Below are 21,520 nucleotides of genomic sequence, written 5' to 3' on the forward strand. Positions count from 1 at the left end.
ATATCCCCCCCTTTTTCTGACAAATCATACAAGAATCTTATAAATAATCAGAAATCACAAAACCACTTTCACCATAAATTTACCAATGAGCCTGAAGGTTGTATACTCTTTCAGCTCTTTATCTGGATGATTTTTCCCAAAGGTATAATCTGAGGACATAAGTGACTCTAAACTCTGTTTATTGTCAGCACAAGTTTACACCAAGAGCTTGACAGCCTCATAATCACAACTAAGCCAGATTTTATTCTCTACAAAGAAATTAGATATTCATTCACAGTAAAAGTCACAAAAATAACATTTTAATTTTAATTGAAAAAGCAGTAACACTCAGATATGGTAAAGTTCAATGAGATAGGGAATTACTTTTAGGACAAAAAAATATAATAGCTAGCACTTATGCAGTAGTTTAAATTCATATTCTCACATATTGTGATCTCGGATCAGCACAACAAATTGGTTAAGTATAAGCTACTTAATTCCATCCCATGTCTGAGGACATGGAAGCTCACAATGTGATTTTAACTGAGCCGCTCAGCAGGCATGAGGAGTAGCCACTGTCTGAATCCAAATTCCTAAGAATACATAACGTGCAAGTGAGATGACCTGTGCAATATTCTGGTTGGAATAAAGCCAGGACTGGTTAACCAACACTCTGGATTTCCAGCCTGAATTTCAACTATTTGAACCATCTTTCCACTCAGTCAAGTCTTCACATGCAAATATCCTCTTTGCACAATGAAGACTTTGACAGTAGGGACCAGTATCTTATTTATGCTTGTTTTATCCAAAGTAATGTGGGTGAAATCTGCTCTAAGCAAATAACTACTTGAATAAATTGCATCAATTAATTCACACAAATACATTTTACTAAATACCTGCTTTGGGACTTAATGTTTAGTGGCAAGATCAGTAGAGGCAGCCTTCATCATGGGATTAATGGGCTACGGAGGCAGACAGAAATTGTACAACTGACCCTAGCAGTCATGGGGACTCAGATAAAAACTTCTTGCTATAAACCCAGAGCACAAGCATCCAACCTATACACAGAACCAGGAGGGCCTCCTTGCAGAGCCATTTAATCCACAGTCTAAGTGGAAGGGAATGGAGACAGATGTAGAGTAAAAAGCAAAAAAGACAGAAAGCCCAACAGACGCATTAAGACGCAGAAGCGCAGCCTCTAAGTCACATCTTACATTCTGCATCTAATGGTTCAGAACATAATCTCACAAGAATTTCAATATTTTCAGGAATTATAGGCTTTCTAACATTAAAACAGATTTAATCATGTAGATAATTGTGCATTCTTGAATGTTTAGAATTATTCTTCAGTAAGTTTATTTCCCCTTGCTATAAACATAGGGATATGTATGTGATCTCTTTTATCTGAAACCAAGCTTTTTTTTAAGATTTGTTTATTTTTATTGGAATGTCAGATATACAGAGAGCAGGAGAGACAGAGAGCAAGATCTTCCACCCACTGAATCATTCCCCAAGTGACCGCAACTGCTGGAGCTGAGCCAATCTGAAGCCAGGAGCCCAGAACTTCTTCTTCTGGGTCTCCCATGTGAGTGCAGGGTCCCAAGGCTTTGGGCTGTCATCTACTGCTTTCCCAGGTCAGAAGCAGGGAGCTGGATGGGAAGCAGGGTTTTGGGGATTAAAACTGGCACCCAAATGGGATCCCGGCATGTGAATTCAAACAATTTTAGCCACTAGGCCACTGCGCCGGGTTCTGAAACCAAGCTTTTTAATCCCACATGTAAATATTTCATATCCTCATTGGTAACTACCTTAAGAAACCAGATTGCTGTAAAGTCAGTCAGAAAAAAATTGTATAGATGCATTAAGTTACCACTATTAATTTTAAGCGACAAATGTTAGTTATCATTGTACTTTCAGTTATAACTGAAACATTCAATGAGATGTTGAGGAGTTGTTATATAAGGTGTCTTGAGGCTATGTGCTTGTTACCCTATGTAATGGGACATAAAACAAGCTATTCTGCCTTGTGTACTTATCATTAAAATGAGTTGCTCAAATTCTATAGTTTCATTATTTTGGTTTTAGAGTGTATAAACTGACATAAATACATAAGTCCTCATGATATGTATTTGTTTGTCTCCCCGAAATTTCTGTTGAAATCCTAACCTCCAGAACTTCATAATGTGACTGTATTTGGATATAGGGCCTTAATAAGACAATTAAGATTCGATGAGATCCTAGTTTTAGGATCATAATCCAACATGACTGACATCTTCCTAAGAAGAGCCACCAGGACTGTGAGAACAGAGGAAAAGCCATCTGGGGACAAAGGAGCAGGTAGCCCTCTGTAACCAAGGAGAAAAGCCTCAGGAGGAATCAAACCCGAAACCTCAATCTCTGACTGCAATCTCCAGCAATGGGAGAACATTAATTTCTGTTTTAAGATTAAGCCATTCAGTTTGTGGGATTTTGTTACTGCAGCCGGTTTTGGGTCAAAGTCTCCCTATATGACTGTAATTGGAGACTAGTCCTTTTCAGGGATAAACAAGTCTAAGTGTAGTTATAAGGTTAGGGCCCTAACCCAATGGGATCAGTACCCCCAGAGAGTGCATGAGTACAGAAAAGGCCATTTGAAGATCTCAATTTTTGACTTCCCGCCTCAAGGACCATGGAGAAAACTAATTTATGTTGCTCCAGCTACCCAGTATGTGAAATTTCATTACGGTAGACCTGGAAAATGAACATGGATATTTATTTTACAGTCATAAATATACATATGCTAGTGTTTGCATGCTCACAAAAAACAGCTGTGTGTAAATTATCTATATTATTATTTCTTTGCATATTAGAATTTCTGTTAGGTTAAAAATGAGGATTTACGATTTATATAACAGCATCCAGATAATTAGAGGGACAAAATAATGATTTCTGTAAGTTCAGGCCAATGTATGTTTGCAAAAAAAACATATTTTGTGCACACTCACAAGTTGATTATCATAGTTTCCAGAGAGCCTGTGCTTAATCTACCATTAATTGCCAGGTAACAAAGTTCATCTTAGCCTCCAGTGCTTCAGATAAAACTGTTCTCAGGTAGCTGTCTTATTTCTGTTACTTAGCAAGTTGCTACCTTCATAAGCTTTTGGGAGTTTAATTAAAACTATTTTTCCTACAGTATAAAGATGAATTTCTCAAATATTTAATCAATTTATGAATCTAATTGTCATTTTCTTCATGTGGCTCTTAAATGATTAGAATTAATTGCCCTTTGATTAAGGCTGATTTTTCAGACATTCAAAGCCTACAGATCAGGCCCAGCACAGTAGCCTAGCGGCTAAAGTCCTCGCCTTGCAGACCCCAGGATCCCATTTGGGAACCAGTTCTAATCCCCAAAGCCCCACTTCCCATCCAGCTCCCTGCTTCTGACCTGGGAAAGCAGTAGATGACAGCCCAAAGCCTTGGGACCCTGCACTCACATGGGAGACCCAGAAGAAGAAGTTCTGGGCTCCTGGCTTCAGATTGGCTCAGCTCCAGTGGTTGCAGTCACTTGGGGAGTGATTCAGTGGGTGGAAGATCTTGCTCTCTGTCTCTCCTGCTCTCTGTATATCTGACATTCCAATAAAAGTAACAAATCTTTACAAAAAACATACAGATCAGCTCACCAAATGTATAAATGCCCTCTATTTACCAGAAAAATTTATTTCAAATGCTGTACTAAAAATCTCAAGCTAGTGGGCTTACTTAGACCCCAGAACTAAACGTGCAGTGTATGTAGACATTGGCACAAACAAGCATGCCTATTTCTTGCTCTTATTTCTGTGTTTTTCCTCTTTCTTCATCTTTGCATAAATAAAGCATTAGCTATTTTCTACAGTTCTTTTTTTGCTGTAACTTTGCTCTCTCCAACTCACACTGTGACACCACTGGCCTTCCTCAGAAAGCCTGTTTCTCATCCCACCAGCAGGCAGCACAATCACTGTGCCTCCCTTCCTTCCCACCAAGCAAAAACACAGAATGCATCTGCATTTCTATTTTAATGAGACATTGTCTAATTGCTCTCCTTTGTTGCGTTGACAGTTATCCAAGACTAACAGTCACGCTCCTCAAAATTAGCTTCCTAAGAATGTGTGGCAATCGATCTGGCACCTAAAGCCCTCAGTTTGGTACTTCAGATTCCCTAATAAGATCACTGGAAGATTGGACCCATGAAAAGACAGGGACTTGCGCAAACCCTATGCACATGGGCCCGCAGCCTGACTGCCAAGTGCTTGGAAGTTGCTCATACTCCAGTCATTGAAAAGTTCCCAATACCATGCTAGACGTTAGCAAGGCTTGGAGTGACTCAGCTTCTAAAGGACAAAGCTATCTTTGACTGAAATTCAAATTTCCTTGGACATTTTGAGAAATTGAATGCTTATAAATGAGCTGTTTTGCCTTCATATGGAGTAGTTTCAACTTCAGGAAAGGACATATCCAATGATCATTTTCTAGCATTAGCAACACAAACAGCAACAGAAAAATATTTCTTGAATAATTCACTGAACAGTCTGCCTCCTCTTTCACCTCCACCTCCCACACATTTTTGGTTTAAAACACGTTTATGTTGAAAATATAAAACATGGTCATGACAGAATTTCCAATTTCAAATGCTTCCAATTTTTAAATAAATGAAATGTACTAGGAAAATATTTGTGTGGTAAAGAAAAATAAGAATGGGAGAAAGCTAACTAGATGAGAAAACATTAAATATCAATGGCTACTGAAACAGACACAGCCAGCACTGAGAGGTACCCAGGCCATCCGTATCAGGAACCTCATCAGCTCACTTACCTCCTTTCATCATCCCCACTTCGTAGCATTTTCGGAGCCTGCAGGCCTGGCAGCTCTTCCTCCTGTTTTTGTCAATCGTGCACTGGTTGGTAGCTGGACACATGTAGTCATTATGCCCTACAAAAGCAACAAGACAGAATTATGACTGCCAGAAATTCAGCCAGCTGGAATTCACAGGGAAAGAGAGTGGAAAATGTATTCCCATCATTCCCCTGAACTTGCCCTACAGCAACTCGGTCTGCCTTCCCTTTGTCCTTCTCTAACTGTGGTTACAATGTCCCCTAGTCTTTTTTTCACTGATTTTAGCCCATCCCAGCCTCCACACTGCGGCTGGTTAGGGATGAATCAGCGAATAGGAGTTCTATCTCTTTATATCTCTCTTGGTCTTACTCTCACACTTTCACTTTTGTTCTAGCATTCTACTGTGGAAAAAAAAAGCCAAATATATACACAAAATGAAGCACAGAATACCTAATTCCTGTTGAGCGTTATGGGATGGGCCTTTGGAATGTTTCATCTGTAAGTCAGTAAACTAACCCATCACTTGATAGTAAAGAATGTGGAGCAAGCTACTTAAGTTAGCACTTCTATGTCTCACCTCCTTCTGTGATGAGGATAGGAGGGAGAGTGAGGGAGGAAGCAGGGGAAGAAGGGACGGAGGGAGGGAGGGACACAGGAAGAGAATATCAGAATATCAAAAGTTTATCTACAAATCATATTGCTTGTTAACAACTAATTAGAATTCAAATTTAAAAAGGAGATGTACCAAAAGAGAAAAAACAATAAGCAAGTATTCAAGGAACTAAACATGAGGATGTAGGTTTACCATGTATCACCATGCCCTAGAAAAGTACTTAAAAGATATTGGCTGTTGTTACTGTTTTAATATTCCTCTTCTTGCTTTTCTTTGTGTATTGAATCTCTCAGGCACAAATACTGCTTTTCTCATTGACTATTGTCACACGTAGTCCATCCTAAAATGATGGTTGCTCCCGACTTCACCTCACTCTCTAATTTCATCTTATCTCCTGTCCTTTCAGTCCATTAGACCCCTCACCAATTCCCACACTTGAGTCTCCTTCGCTCCACCTACACTCACATCAGTCTGTCTCCAGCATAACCGTTGGACCACTCAGTTTCCCGGCGAGTAGCAGCACTCACAGCAGCAGCTGAGCACAGCCACGCCTCTGTGCCTCTGGAGACCTGCTTTGGCTTTGGTATCTGTCACACCACACTCTCCCCGAGTTCCTTCTGCCTTCTGGGACGTGCTTTCCCAGTGCCGTGGCACATCCAATCTTTTCCATTCAATGCTTGGCCAGAGTTGCAGAGAGCTCACAGGAAGGCCACTTTCTCGTCTAAGGCTTCAGGTTCTCCCATGACAGAGTCAAGCTGTGTGTATGGCTTCCATTGCCACTCAAAGGAATGTGGACTCCCAAAACAACCCTTCTTCTCCAAGTTCAGAATGTATACAAGAGTACTTCAAAAAGTTTGTGAAACTGAATGAAAATAAGCTTATTTTTCAAATGGGTGCAGTTGAGGCCTTCAAGGAGTTAATGACTGTGTGTAATGAAAATTACCCAGAGATTTTGAAATCTCCCCAAAATAAGCTTACCTTTTAATTCCATTTTCCCATAAACCCTCAATCATACAAGTACCCATTGGAAATATCTGTCCTAATACTTGCTGCCCTATTTCCTTACCCACTGATGAAAGTCTGCTTCATACTGTACAGAATATATCACTTCACAAATTGGTAAATACTGGTAAATACTTGCTACTTATCTTAAAGAAGTGTCCTGGATTTAGACTAAGAAAATGATACAGGTTGTATTAAAACACATATCTCATTCTCCAAATAAAACTAAAAGTGAATACATATTCCACCTGCTAATTCAGATTCTAGCTTAGGCTCTACTCTCACTAAGGACAAGATGGAGCACGTAGTGACAGATCTAAAGAAATACTGGTCTCATAAAATTTAGTCTTCATCTTTAGGTATACATGATGAAAGTCATTCTAAAAATAGGCTTTAGACCAAGCTAACATCTGCATTCTTCTGCTACATAAAGGAAAACAGTAAATCAGCGAGCAGAGTGATAAGCTTGATGCTTCAGAGGGAGACCACACGCAGCCACAAATATTCTAGCACAAGTTTATTGAATTGTCCACAATGAAATGTAAATACAAGCAAGTATTAGAACTAAAAACTTGTTTGAGCAGGTGCTAATTTTAAGCAAAAGGTGTATTTTTTTATACCATAAGGAAATGTGCAGTGTTTATATCTTATGGTGCATTTTATGTAATATATGTTGATACATTTTCATTAAAAATATAAGTATACGTGCTGTCTCAAAAGAAAACAACTAAGTCATTCAATCCAAATATTGTTTTGGCTCATTTTTTTCTCCCCTAAAGTCATGTGTTTTGCAAGGCAGAAAAAGATAGGAGGAATGAATTAGGTCATCAGCCATTTGGCTGCATCTTATATTTGGATTGGCGTTCCACTATTGGCTATCTTTATAGAACCAAGTGACATTCCTGAACTACCATGTCTAATGTATAAAATGCACTGCACTTGTGCAACTAAATTCATTCCTCAAAAAGAGTGAAAAATAGATTACAATGGAATCATTTCCAAAAACAAACTTCAATGACACCACCAGGCTTCCTCCTGCCAGAAGTATATTATAATTTTGAAATGCTAAACAGGCAAAAAATGATTATATATTTAACATACATAATACAAATTCTTCTTAACCAACACCAAAAACAATGATTTGAATATCTCCAGCATACATTAGAAGAAGAAAAACAGTGATATGGACTTTTATTCCTCTCCTTAATGAGTTTAACTTGGTTGATATGTGTTATAAAAGAACCTGATTTAAGTTTATTTAAAAGGAAATTCTTTTAAATATCATTATTTGATCCATTAAAATCAAAGTTTGGGAAAAATTCTATTAAAAATTTTTAAAAACCTCTTAGCAATTATATTAGTAAAACATACAATGTTTTCAGTAGGCAGAGAAACTCTGTACCTGTAACATGCTGGCCCAAAGGGCTCAGATGAAGCACAGATTTCCAAAGCCAAGATGCAATTAGGATCAGGTGGAGATTTGAGAATATAATCACCACTATTCTCTTTTTCACCAAAACAACCACATGAAAAGCCTTTGGGGAAATCCATGATTTGAATAACAGGAAGTGAAAGGGGAAAAAAGAAAAACAAGTGAAAGAACTAGAAAGACAAACAGAGTGGGAAGAGAACTCCTGTAAGCAGCGATTGCCAAGGTTCTCTCACCGCTTCATTTCCCCTATTCCTGCTTTTTCAATAAGTAGCTTCCGCTGTTATCACCACTCAGAAAGTTTATAGCTGTGATTTATATGAAACTAAACAATAATCCATATTCGGAAGTGTGAGAGCAATGTGAACACAAACCAAATTAAAACAAGCAGTAGCATGACAGAAATCTAATACTGTGGTTCTTTTCTGGAGTCACTCTCCTTCAGGAATTTAGGCATCATCACAGACCAAATCCCTTTCCTGGACTCCAGATGGCATGTCCACCTGTCTCTGTCCATCCAAACAGTACTCTCAGACCCTTCATGCTGGAAATGCCCCAAACACAACAGGTCAACCTTCTTACGAATGACAGAAAAAACCGGATGGCCTGGCCTCCAACCTTCCTCTGCCAACCCTTCTGTACCATGTTATCAGTGTGATTTTTCTTAAACGATATACTATCATGACATTCTCCCACTTTCAGTTTCTAAGGATACTGGATATTCTAAGGGTAACTAACATCTAAATGTCTTGGCAAATCTTTCAAAGCTCTTCCTGACTCTCTTCTTAGCCTCTCCACTGACTCTCTTAAGTAATATCCAAGTTCTAGCCACACTTACTGTTCAAATGCACTACACATCCCTTTACATGTTCTCTTAACATGGGAATAACAGTTTCCCTACTGTTGTCCCACTGTTTTCTCTTCCAAGCATGTCAGTCAAAATATCAACTCATGTGATCCTCCCACCATACTTAGTCTGTGTCCTAACAAAGAACTCATGCATTGGGTTGTAACTGCTTATGTCATTTCTCAGATCAAGTTTGGTATAGCAAGAGATGACCAATCTGTCTCATCCATCACGATTGGTCCTCTGTCCTGCACTTAATTAGGCACATGGTGGAGTTCCAGCAGAGAGGCTACAGTTTGGAGTCGTCCCCACTCCTCAGATTCATCTATAGAACATATCTCAACAAAAAGATTGAGGTCCTACAAATGAGGGACAACTGAGAAACAAAAGAAAAGGCTGCTGAACCCAGAACCCCAAGGTTCAGGTCTATGAGAATAAGACTGTGTCCTCAGATGGTCCTGGAAGCAGAAACCAGCCATGGGAGAGAGAAGCCCTCTTTTCAACATTGGGTAGGTACCAACTCTACTCTAAAGCAGCTGTTCTTCACACATGAGAAGGAGTAATGCATAAAATCCTCACCAATTATCCCCACTGCTGTTCTGGTTTGGATACCTTGATTTCTTTTTTTATTGATTTATTAATTACATTGTATTATGTGACACAGTTTTATAGGCACTGGGATTCCCCCCACCCGCTCCCCAAACCTTCCCCTCATGGTGGATTCCTCCACCTTATTGCATAACCACAGTTCAGGTTCAGATGAGATTCCTTCATTGCAAGCATATACCAAGCATAGAGTCCAGCATCTTATTGTCCAGTTAAGATCAACGGCTTCTTAGGGAGACCTTCTCTGGTCTGAAGGTAGAGCCAGCAGAGTATCATCCCGATCAATTAAAAGCTCCAACATACCATCAGCAACAATTTATTACGTAATAGAAGTAATTGACATAGTATTGAGTAACCAATATGTTAAAAATAAATGCGAGTTCTTAACCACATCTTGTGTCTACTTCATTGACATTTCAATTTTGGTTTATATACAACGGGTTCTATACATCTCTGAAATCCTTGCTCAAGTGGTTCCGATACTTCACCTCATAAGTCCATGCCAATCTCGCCATTCCAGGTACGATGAGGCTGGTGCAGAGTCCACTGATTGATATAGTCCATCATAGAGTCTCCCCTTGTCCAGCATTTCACTGCCAACATACAGCTGAGGCAGTTGATTGACCTACTCCATCTTCCATCTTTTCTTGGTTAATGTTCTGATTCCTCCATTTCGATTGAGGGGATCCCCAAAGAAACTTGGAGGTGTTCCCCAGACCTGATTCCTATATGTACTAGCAGGTACAGTGTCCGCCTCAGTCAGCTGGTGGTTGCAACCACTGGGTTGGTTCTATTCTCAGCCCGACCTCTACCAGAACCAATGAGTGTTGCACTCCATCCTGGATCTGCCCATCACACACTCGGCCCTCACCCAAACCAGTGGGAGGTGTGCTGGTTGGGTGCTGCAGTCCCATCCGGCACAGGCAGTCTCGCCTTGGCATTCTGTGTTGTGTACTGCTTTTGTCGCAACTGAACCTGGCTCGACCCACTCAGCTCCAGTGCTCGGACTTGCCAGTGGATGACGCGAGCTGACTCAGCCTGGTCCACCTTCAACCCATGTCAAATGTATGCCAGTGGGACGCTTTCCATAGCCTCTTTTGGGTTATTTACTTCCGTGCTTCCTGCACTTATTTGTAGGGTCAGTGTCCTGCCAGAGGAGCTGCTCAGGTTCCTCCATCAGACCCCCTCCTGGTGTCAGGTTTCGCGCATAACAGCAGGTCCATGGGCCAGCACTGCTCATTTCAACTCTTGTCCCGGCAGGAACAGCAGCCTTTTTTAACTGGCCTTCAACCCATTCTGGTTCCTGCTGTTGGAAGTTTCAGCCCAGCCACGGCTCGTCCATACCCACATATAGCTCATACATGGCTCAGTTGGGGTTGAAACCCAGCCTAGTCCGTCCCACATCTACTCTGGTCCTCCAGAACGCCAAACTGTGCTGCAGTCTAACCTGGCTCGGTGCATCAAGTCCCAGTCCACACTTGTGCCAAGGGAGATTACAACTGTGTCCCGACCAGAACGCAGCCCCATTCCAGTTCCTGCACTCCTTAGTGGGAAACTCCACCCAGCCAGGGCCTCCCCTAGCTCCCCATCCGGGCCTGTTCCCAGCCAGTGTTAAGCGTGCCAGTGGTTGCTCTGGGTCAGCTCAGCACATCCCGTAGCCTGTCGCGACTCCTGCCTTGTCACCACCAGCTCTCCTAAGCCATCCAATGGGGTCAGAATTCCCACGGGGTTTGGCCCACACATCCCCGACACATTCTACCCCTGGATATGGTTCTCAAATGCTAGTCAATGTCATGGTCCTGCCTACTGTGACCCCTCTGCTGATCCCTCATCCTGTTAGGCAATGAGGACATCCTGCTGGACAAGCCCGGAATCTTGGCTCTTGAATGAACTGGTGTTCGATAGTCTGCATTATAAAGTGATTACAGGTTCTTCAGAGGAAGATTTACTGCCATAGAGAATCTTTAGGACTGATTCACGTCCCCAAAGCACTGTGGGCTCAGCATGGAGCTACCAAAGCAGCATATCAAAGAACCAAAATCCCAGAACTCCCTGGCCGGGCGGCCAGCAGGCGGAGCCTGGCGCCCGGGAGCCACTCACCACGTGTACCTACATGGTAGCAGGAATGTGTGTTCCAGGCTCGAGCCATGCCCATCCCAAGGCTCCCTGGCAGCCAGGCGGCTGCCAGAGGTTTAACTCCCCAGGCCCAGGCCCAGCCCCTACTGGCCACCTTGCTGATTTCTTAACGTGAGAGCATTTTATGGTTGCTTTAAATAAAAATCACCATATACTTTCTGTATACAGAAATGTGGTCATGAATTTAAAATTATTTTTACTCCTCTCACATTTAGGATATATATGAATTTTAATAGAGTCAATTTTATTATTAATGATTTTTATAGGATATGAAATTTCTACTTCATGATTTTACTAAACCCTCAGGATTAGCAGTTTCTTGAGTTTCTATCCTCCATCACAGCTACCAACAGAGAATACACTTAGTATGAATATAAAACATCCATTTTGACTGACTTTAGAAGATAATAATTCTTATACATACTTATGGATCTTTTACGAATAGTAGTTCTTACAAATGAATTATTAACAATGTCAAAGTTCTTCCTTACTCCTTTCTCAGCCTCTCTCCTGACTCTATTAAACACACACAAGTTCTAGCAGTGCCTTCCGTACAACCTAATCATATACCTCCAATTCCCCAGACTTTGCATGTGTTCTTGCTAGTGAGAGTATGCATTCCCTATTCTTGGCCACACAGGCTCTTCCACATACACACATGTTAGAGGAAAAGGGACATTTTGATTAAAGGGTTTCCTACTCAACTATCTAGACTGTGACTGACTCATTTTACAGGACAAACTAAAGTTCAAAGTGTTTTACTTATGGGTGAATATAGATACTAAAAATATTTCCTTAGATCATAAGCCATAAATCTGAAGATCAATTTTTGCCAATAATTCAGCTTTGTTACATAGGTGTGCACTATAGTCATTTCTTCTTTTATTACTCTCTAACTTTGTGAAGTCAGAAGTTGTACCTGAGCAGGGCTTTCTAGCTATTTCTACTTGCAACTGATACTTTTCAAAATGCTTCTCAGTTCACCTGACAAAGTACACACTCAGTTTTAATCATGATCAGAAAACGTCAAAATATATGACACCAGCTCGTTTTATTACCTTTTTAATAAATGAACTCAGTAAACATATATACACTACCATGAAAAATGCATTAAAATCAAGGAGTGGTTCATGAGAATGGGCAAAAGGCCAAGTAAGAAAACCAAAAAGGTTTTTTATGCCAAGGAATAAATATTTAACATTTCCTATTACCAAGGTTGAACACTGAGCTAGCTGCTCATATTCCAAACCATAAAAATGAAGATAAATTCTCAAGGAAATTTAACTTTCCAATATTTAAGCAGCCAATTTCAGTTAATTCTATCTAAAAGAATCATTGGAAGATGCTAACAAAGTATTACTTCATCTTTGAAATCAAATTATTTCATATCTGATTTATTCATAGAGATAAGATCTATCAAGCATGCCTGCCAGGGTGCCATTGTGATGTAACAGGCTAAACCACTGCCTACAAGCCTGGCATCTGGTGTGAGTGCTGGTTTGAGTACTGGTCTAACCACTTCCAATTCAGTTTGTGGTTCATGAGCCTGGGAGCGCATGAGAAGACAGACCACTTGGGTTCCTGTCATTCCATGCCAGAGACCAACAAGGACTCAAGGCTCCTGGCTTCTGCCTGGCCCAACACCAGCCATGGCAGCCACTTGGTAAGTGAACCAGATTACCTCTAATGTGTCATTATTACACGCTATCATTGAATAACTGCAAAAAATTAATGGGAGTTTACTAGGATTAAATGTGGCCAAGAGATTAAAATGGCAGTTTAAGTTGCCAAAGTATAATATAAAAAATCTAGATTTCTTTTAAATTCTGTTTATCAACATGAACTTTTAAGGTGCTTAATAAAATTTTAATTGTGGAAGCCTATACATGCTTGACCAAAGGAAAATCCAGAATGCTTCAGTTTTATTAGTGCATGATTTTGTTCAGACAAATGCTCCTCAATCTACAATAGGTTACATCCTAATAAATTCCAAATCAGTTGAAAATATTCTAATTGGAAAATGAATTCATGTGGTTGTCTCACCTTTCTCTCCAAGACAACTGACCTTGTTAGGCAGTGAGCATTATGTGTCAGCCACTGTATTTCACATGAATTACTTCATTTAACTGGGAAGGAATTATATTAATTCCCATTTTACAGATATAAAACAGAGTACAAAATTACTCCAAGCCCCACAGCAAGGATTGAAACATAGGGTTTTGAACAAAGATCTCCTTCACTCTAGACACTGTGTTCTTATGGTTTCTAACCACCTGTATCAATGGAAGACTCAACTTCCCCTAAAAGAAAAGATCTTCAGTCAAGGACAGTGTGTATCTATGTTCTAGATGTTATTAACAGGAAGATTATCTGCAACTATCTGACCACTAAATTATCCTGGTGTGTAAGGAACTCATACATAATAAAATAAAAGTGAAGTTTTTCACTGAACATAAGGGTCTCCAGTTTGGACCAATTTGTTGTAGATGCAGAATTTCATTCTTTTTAATGGCTGAGTAATATTCATAGAGTAGATACACCACTTTTTTTTACCCATTCCTCTTTCAGTGGGCATCTAGTTTTTCTGTCTTTACTATTGCAGATTGTACTGCTGCAAATATAGAACTACAGACCTTATCTACAATGTCATGATACACTCAAATAGCAGAATGATGGACTTGTTACTTTTGCTTAAGGATTATACTATTTTAATATCATAAGGAGAAACAATGGCATTACTTATTGGGAAGGGTGAAAGGGGAAATCCCTGAGGCTATGGAACTGTATCATGAAAAATAAAAATTTTTCAAAAAATTAAAAAGTGAAGCATTAATTTGGCCAAGTCAGTATTATTGATTTTCAACTAACATACACGCAACATAAATAAATACTAAGATTTAATTATTGGGGCAATAATTAAATTCTCCACGGACTTGCAGTGGGGAAATCTGCAGTTCAACTCTCCTAGACACCAGTGAACTGATGAACAAAAGAATGCTCTCACATCCCAGGAAAGATGCCAACTTCATACGTTAACTGAATCTACCCCAACCCTGCACCCATGAGTATGGCTTTGTCTAGGCAATGCTACACATGTTATTTACTGTTACCAAAGGAATGAATTGTTATGCGATTGCATAACAACTGGTACTTTCCATGACAGTGAAAATTCCGTGACTACCCAATAAGGCATCAGGTGAGCCTTTAAGCAATCACTACTTCTGGCTTCAGGAGCTCAGAGTTCTTGAGAGCTGCACTGCATCATCACAGAGGGCTCCATGCTCACACCGAGGAGTGAACAGATCCTCTGTGTGCCTCAGGGACGGAGTGGGGTAGGTGTGCTGCCATCGTGGGCACAGACTGGGCAGCTGAGGTTGTGACGACACCAGGTGTTAGGATCACACCCTCCTCCCTGCTGACTACAGAGGAGATCTACCATGTTCAACAGAAGAGCGAATGCATGAGTTTAAAACAATACATGACACGGATGAAAATAAAAATCTACTGGGAAATACAGATACTGAAGAAAAATAAAAATAAAATATTAGGAATGAATAATTCAATTGGACACATAAACCATACAGTGGAAAGCCTTAAAAACAGACTTGGTGAGGCAGAAAAAACAATCTGATCTGAAGGACAGATCCTTAAGAATATTTCGAGCAATAACAAAATAAACAAGAGAAAAAAATTAGAAAAACTGAAAGTAGTATTCAATAATCATGATCTTAGCAGTTCCTGAAGGTATAGAATTAGAAAAGAGGAAATAAAGTTTTCCTGATTTTGGAGAGCATGATTTTATACATAGGGAGCCAAAAGACTCTACTGTGAGACTATTGGAACTCATAAGAGAGTTTGGCAAATTAGCAAGATACAAAATCAATACACAAAACTTGATGGCACTTGTATACAAACACAATGCCAAGGCTGAGAAAGAACTGGTAACATCAGTTCCATTAACAATACTTACAAATGAACAAGGCAATGCCTTGGGATAAAGTTAACCAGACATAAAAGATACTTGCAATGAAAATTGTAAAACATTAAAAAAAGTAAAAGAAGACATCCAGAATAGAAAAAAATCTTCCATGTTCAAGCACTGGACAGAATAATAACATCAAAAGTCTATACTACCCAAGGAAATTAACATACTCCATGCAATCTCAGTAAAAATAATAAAAGAAATTCTCTTCAGATCTGAAAAAAACCTGAATATTCATATGGGATCACAGGAGAACATGATATCTAAAGCAATCTTAAACAATAAAAATAAAGCTGGAAAAATCACAAAACCAGACTTCAAGATATAGTAGAGGGCAGTTATAATCAAAACAGTCTGATACTGGCAAAAGATTAGACATACAGATCAACGGAACTGATTTGAACTGCCAGAAACTCATTCTCACTTCTACAACAAAGGGATCTTTGACAATCTAAAGATGCTCTCTGAAGAAAGAACAGTCTCTTCACAATGACTTTGAGTCACCATGTGCACATCTGTGAAACAAGGCTGTCTTACACCCTATCTATCAACTAGCGAAGGATCAAGAACCTGAAGCCAATATGTGAACCAAAAAAATTACTAGGGAAAACTCTGCAAGATGTTGAGATAGGCTAGGCAAGTGAAATGCCAGAAGAACAGGCAATTAAAGCAAAACAAATAGGATTATATCAAGTTAAGAAGCATCTGTACAGCAAAGGAAACGCACAACAAATTCAAGGGACGATCAACTGAAAGGGAAAAAATATTTGCAAACTTTATATCTGATAAAGGATTAACATAACACATAAGAAGTTCAGAAACTAGAAAATAATTATAATAAAAATACTCCTGTTGAAAAATGGGCTACATATATGAATAGGTATTTTTTCAAAAGATGAAATACAAATGGCAGACACATGAAAAGATGCTCAGGATTACAGGTCATTGGGGAAATGCAAATAAAAGCACCACAAAAGTTTTCCTTCACCCCAGTAAGAATACCATTCAAAAACTTAAAAATACTGGCAAGGATGTGGGGAAAACTATGCTGTTGGTGAGACTGTAAACTACTATAACCAGTAGGATAGTATGGCGATTCTTCAGAATGGTAACAATAGATCTACCTTGTGACTCAGCCATTCCACTTCTGGGAATCTACCCTAAGGAAATGAAATCAGCTTATGAAAGAGCTATCTGTATTGCTGTGCTTATAACAGATCTATGAACAATAGCTACCAAATAAAATCAACATTGATATCCATCACCTGGTGTTTGCATAAAGAAATTGTACTATATAGGCCTGATGGAATACTGCCCAGACATAGAAAAAGAATGAAATCCTGTCTTCTGTAACAAAATGAATACGACAGGATACCATTGTGCTTAGTGAAATGAGGCAGTCCAAAGAAGGCAAAGTGCATGTTTCACCTAAACTTATATCACTACTCTACAGAGTAAAACAATGCAATCGATATGAAGGAAATTCGCATTTTGAAACCTGATTATTGGTTCATAGCCCTTTTCTCCTAAGAACAGTTGTTTTCCAGCTTATTATCTGTTGAACCATTTCTTTAGTGGATGGTTAAGACCGTGAGTACAAAGTAAATTGAAAACAAGTCATAGAAAAAGTTAAAGGAAAAACAGACAGGAAGGAGTATAAAAAGTGGAGACATGGGAAGGTGGTTATGGTGGGAAGCACCTTTTATTCCCCTAAAACCGTATGTATTAAATGCATTCCCATTGTATAACAGACTATAAATAAAAGACTAATCCAGTGATCATAAGGATAAGTGGATACATAACATGTAATAGGTAAATACAATGGCATAGGGGTCATCCTTTAAGAAGGAATACAATTCGGACTCAAACTATAACAAGAATGAACCTTGAGAACATTAACAGAGGAGAAATAAACCAGACACAAAAGAAAAACAAAGTGATTCTACTGAAATGAAGTATCTAGTGCAGTCAAATTTATAGGGACAGAATACAGATCAAGGAGTTGGCAGGAATTACAAAAAAGATGAATGGTGAACTGTTGTTTAATAAATACAAGGTTTTGGTTTGCGATCACAAAATCTCTGGTTCCCCAGCAGTGTGAATGTACTTAATGCACTGAACTGTGTACTTAAACTGGTTAAAACTCTACACACACACACACACACACACACACACACACACACACACACACAATGTTTAAAAATAAGCAGAGTTCTAGGAGCATCTAGATGAGGAGGGGCAGTTTAATTTGTTTCATCCAATATAGTGACGTATATAGATTTCTTTCTGCCCAACAATAATTGGGTTCAAGAACTGATGAGCAGAATGGGCCATGTATTTCCCTTGGTCCAGGTGCTATCCTGGACCAGCTTTTTGTCTAATCTAGTCATCACAGCGAGTTGGGCTGCCCTAAATCCCAAGCTGTAGAAGCAAAAATCAGGCATAGGCACAATTGCTCACCTGGCTACTCCTCCATCTCTAACTTGTGGCATTCCAATGGGTACCCGTTTGTGTTCCAGTTTCTTCACTTCCCATCCAGCTCCCTGTTTGTAGCCTGGGAAAACAGTAGAGGATGGCCCAAAGTCTTGAGACCCTGTACCCATGTGGGGGACCTGGAAGAAGCTCCTGGCTTTGGATCAGTTCAGCTCCAGCTGATGCAGCCATTTGGGGAGTGAACCAGTGAATGGAAGATCTTTCTGTCTGTCTCTCCCTCTCTCTCTCTGTACATCTGCCTTTCCAAATACTTAAAAGAAAAAAAAGCAGCAGCAAAAACTGCCACTCTAAGAGAGTGACTAACTCCTTGAAAGTTATTTGGCTAGTAAAGGAGAGAACTATGATTGTAATCCAGGACTATGTCATTCCAAAGTCCTTGAAACTTTAAATTTGAAACATCATGACAGACTTGATGAAACAAAAAGAACTTAATATTAAATCAGAACATTAAATAGCAAACTGTACTTTAATAAATAAAGGTATAATCCTGTGACAAAATTATTAAGTTGTATTATCAGGAAGGATTTCATAAGAAACTATAAAATTGTTTCCAAAATCAATGATTCTTAACACACCAAAAGCTCTAAATCCCAAATCTGTGATACATTAATCATATGAAAGGTAGTCATCAGATTAGTATACCTGTTATCAAATATTTCTGAAAAATTACAGCATTTAATAATGAAAGAATAAGATAATAGGAAGCAGGGTATTCAAGAAATAAATGAGAAATTTACATCCTATGAAAGAACAACTGCACTATTATGTTTGGAAATAAATTTTGACTCAGATAGCAAAGCAAATATCCTCCAATTTACAGCCAACACAATGAGCCAAACAAAATGAAACATAATTTGGCTCTCCCTGTGAACACATTCCTAAAAATCCACTGAGGACATTCAATGTGCCATGATTTGAGCTATTTCCCAGCCACATCTGTATGTAACAGCATGCAAATAAAATCAGCATGCTTTAAAATGCCTCCAAAACCATAGCTGATTCTACTTAATCTTATCAGTGAAAATAATCAACTCCAATTGACACTTTACTTTTATTGTTTAAGTGTAATAAAAAATGTTATTGGCATGTGGGTGCATTTGCAATGGATATTTTCTTAAAGAGATTACAAGAAAGAAGATTATCTTGGCAACTTATGCACCTGGAAAAGCATCATACCAACAGCTTCAGTAAAACCTAACATAATGAAATCAGTGACTACCATACCACTGCAACACCTCCAAGACAATGGACCACCCTTAAAATCCTTTCTCCCTGCTCCATTGTTCTGAAGCCTAGAAAAAAAAAGCCTTGTGATATCGCTCCTTCTGGGACCATAGATAAGCACCAAACAGGAGAAAAGGGACCACCGGTGTGGTCAGTTCAACTGCAGGCAGCATTTAGCACACTTCTGGATCCCTTCTTTCGTGCCAGTTAGCTGTTTCCAGAAAGTTCTCCAAGGTTTCTCCCTATTTCAACTTACTGAAAGTCCAAATCCCACTGTCAAAATAACAGAAAAAAATTGCAACCTGCCTTTCTCCCAAGCTGAAAGAACAAGCAAGAGGAAAACCAATAACAACACAGAAGTGCCGAGCAGGGCTGCGTTTCCCAGCCCACATTTCTAGAATCAGATATAAGTGCTTCTTCCCACTCTTCAAATGGGTCAGATCAGTGCTGTGGGGAAGAAGGAAAGGTTTACATTTATCAAGACATAGTGCGGCATGCAATATAAACGTACTCTGGGCTTGCCACACCTCAGTCTTTCCTTATCCACTTCTGACTCTCTAACTGCATGCAAGGGATTTGATTCACCTTCAAGAATCCTATCATAATTATGTTCTACAAAAAAAAAAAAAATTCCTCCCAGCCATCCCAGTAAGATGAATGCAGAGTCTCAGATTCAATGGGAAGATGGATCTTCAAACACATTTCTTAAAAAAAAAAAATAAGATTCATTTATTGGTTTAATGATTAATTTGAAAAGTAGAGTTATAGATACAGAAGGAGACGTGGGGAGGGAGAGCTTCCATCCACTGGTTCAGTCCCCAGATGGCTGCAACAGCCTGGGCATGGCCAGGCTGCAGTCCGGAGCCAGGAGTTTCCTCCTAGTCTCCCACAAGGATACAGGCAGCGAAGAGCTTATCCATCTTCACCTGTTCTCCCAGGCAATTAGCAGGGAGCTGGATTAGAAAGTGGAGCAGCTGAGAACTGAACTGGAGCCCATATGGAATGACAAGCAGCAACTTAATGTGCTAAGCCAAAATACCCACCCCAAGCACATTTTTACCACAGAAAATTATTCTAACCTACTTCAAAAATAGGAAAACAATCCAAAACACAGTCTACTTGCTTACTTTCGCAAGAGAGATAAAAATTTCTAACAGTAAGAATTGACGAATACCAGTTTTCATTCTTTTATTATCATCGAGTCTTTATAGAGTGGTTGTTGCAAAAACAAAATTAAATCTTTGCAGGAAGAGACATGACTTGCACTTATTTTTTACTTGTATGATAAATTTAATCCAAAGGAGCCCAGATAAACTCATACATTTGATAATCCTCACGATAGGGGCCAGTATCTGGAACAAGGACTTTAAGGAACTCATGAGAAATGGGAATTAATTTTATTTTGTTGCAAAAAAAATGACATCCATGTATAGCTTCACAGACATGGATTTCAAAACTTCTTTAATTAGTCTAAATTTATCTTTTAAGTCTAAGTTCCATGAACTTTTAAGAATAATCCATATACTGCCACAGCACTTGCATGCTGGCAAACAGTAATGTTAATATCAGATGTACTGTGAATGAAGGCAAATGTGTCAGGGAAAACTACACTGCCTGTCCATCCAGAACACTGAAGTCTATGTGGTTCCACTGCATGGCCTGGAGAATCCTCTCAGATGACATCACAGTCCTGGGCAGTGGGGCTCGCACTCCTCAAACATGTTTGCCTACTGGGTCCACAGTTTGTCCACAACCAATTCTAGCTCATGAGAATAAACAAGCCTGGAGTCATCTGGAGTCTGTTTGTCCCTGTCTGAAACTAACCGAAGGAAAGCAAATGGCCCCAGGGTTCAGCCTGCAGGAGGTATCTTAGGGCTGAAGGATACTCTCAGATCCCCCTGGAAAAGGGAAGGAGACAGACCCATGAATCAATACAGGATCTCCTATCTTTAAACTTCAATTACCCTCTTTTTTTCCACCCTTTTAGTCCCACAATACCTTTTTACTTCATTTCTCGACATTTTGGGTAGTAATCGTTTAACTATTTCCAAAGAGTTTAGCTTAACTTATTGGTCACTGTACCAGACTGTCACAATAAAGACATGTTTAGGAAATGGCACAGTATTTGAATCCCAGGCTCCAGGCAACCCTGGATGAACTAGGTAAACTCTACCTACATACATGACCACAATTTTATCCAGTAAGATAATATGTATAAACAATTTGTCAATCATCAAACTGTGCCAATAAAAAATTTTACTTCGTTAAGAACAGCCCTTTAAAATAATGACTGAATGTTATATGTACTGAAAGATACCCAAGCTACATTACTTTGTGGGAGAAAACTAAGTAGAGACTAAT

The 21,520-nt window shown here is 39.3% G+C and overlaps 1 protein-coding gene across 2 annotated transcripts in view; it reads right to left on the reverse strand.

The window, feature by feature from the left end:
- Nucleotides 1-21,520, reverse strand: part of ESR1 (estrogen receptor 1) — a 358,224-nt gene that overhangs the window by 159,123 nt on the left and 177,581 nt on the right. For both annotated transcript variants that reach the window (XM_004598354.2, XM_058664156.1), the window contains exon 4: nt 4,807-4,923. In XM_004598354.2, coding sequence (XP_004598411.2) covers nt 4,807-4,923 — 117 coding nt within the window. The remainder of the gene's footprint in view (nt 1-4,806; nt 4,924-21,520) is intronic.

Source organism: Ochotona princeps, chromosome 1 (assembly GCF_030435755.1).
Source record: "Ochotona princeps isolate mOchPri1 chromosome 1, mOchPri1.hap1, whole genome shotgun sequence".
Classification (NCBI taxonomy): domain Eukaryota; kingdom Metazoa; phylum Chordata; class Mammalia; order Lagomorpha; family Ochotonidae; genus Ochotona; species Ochotona princeps.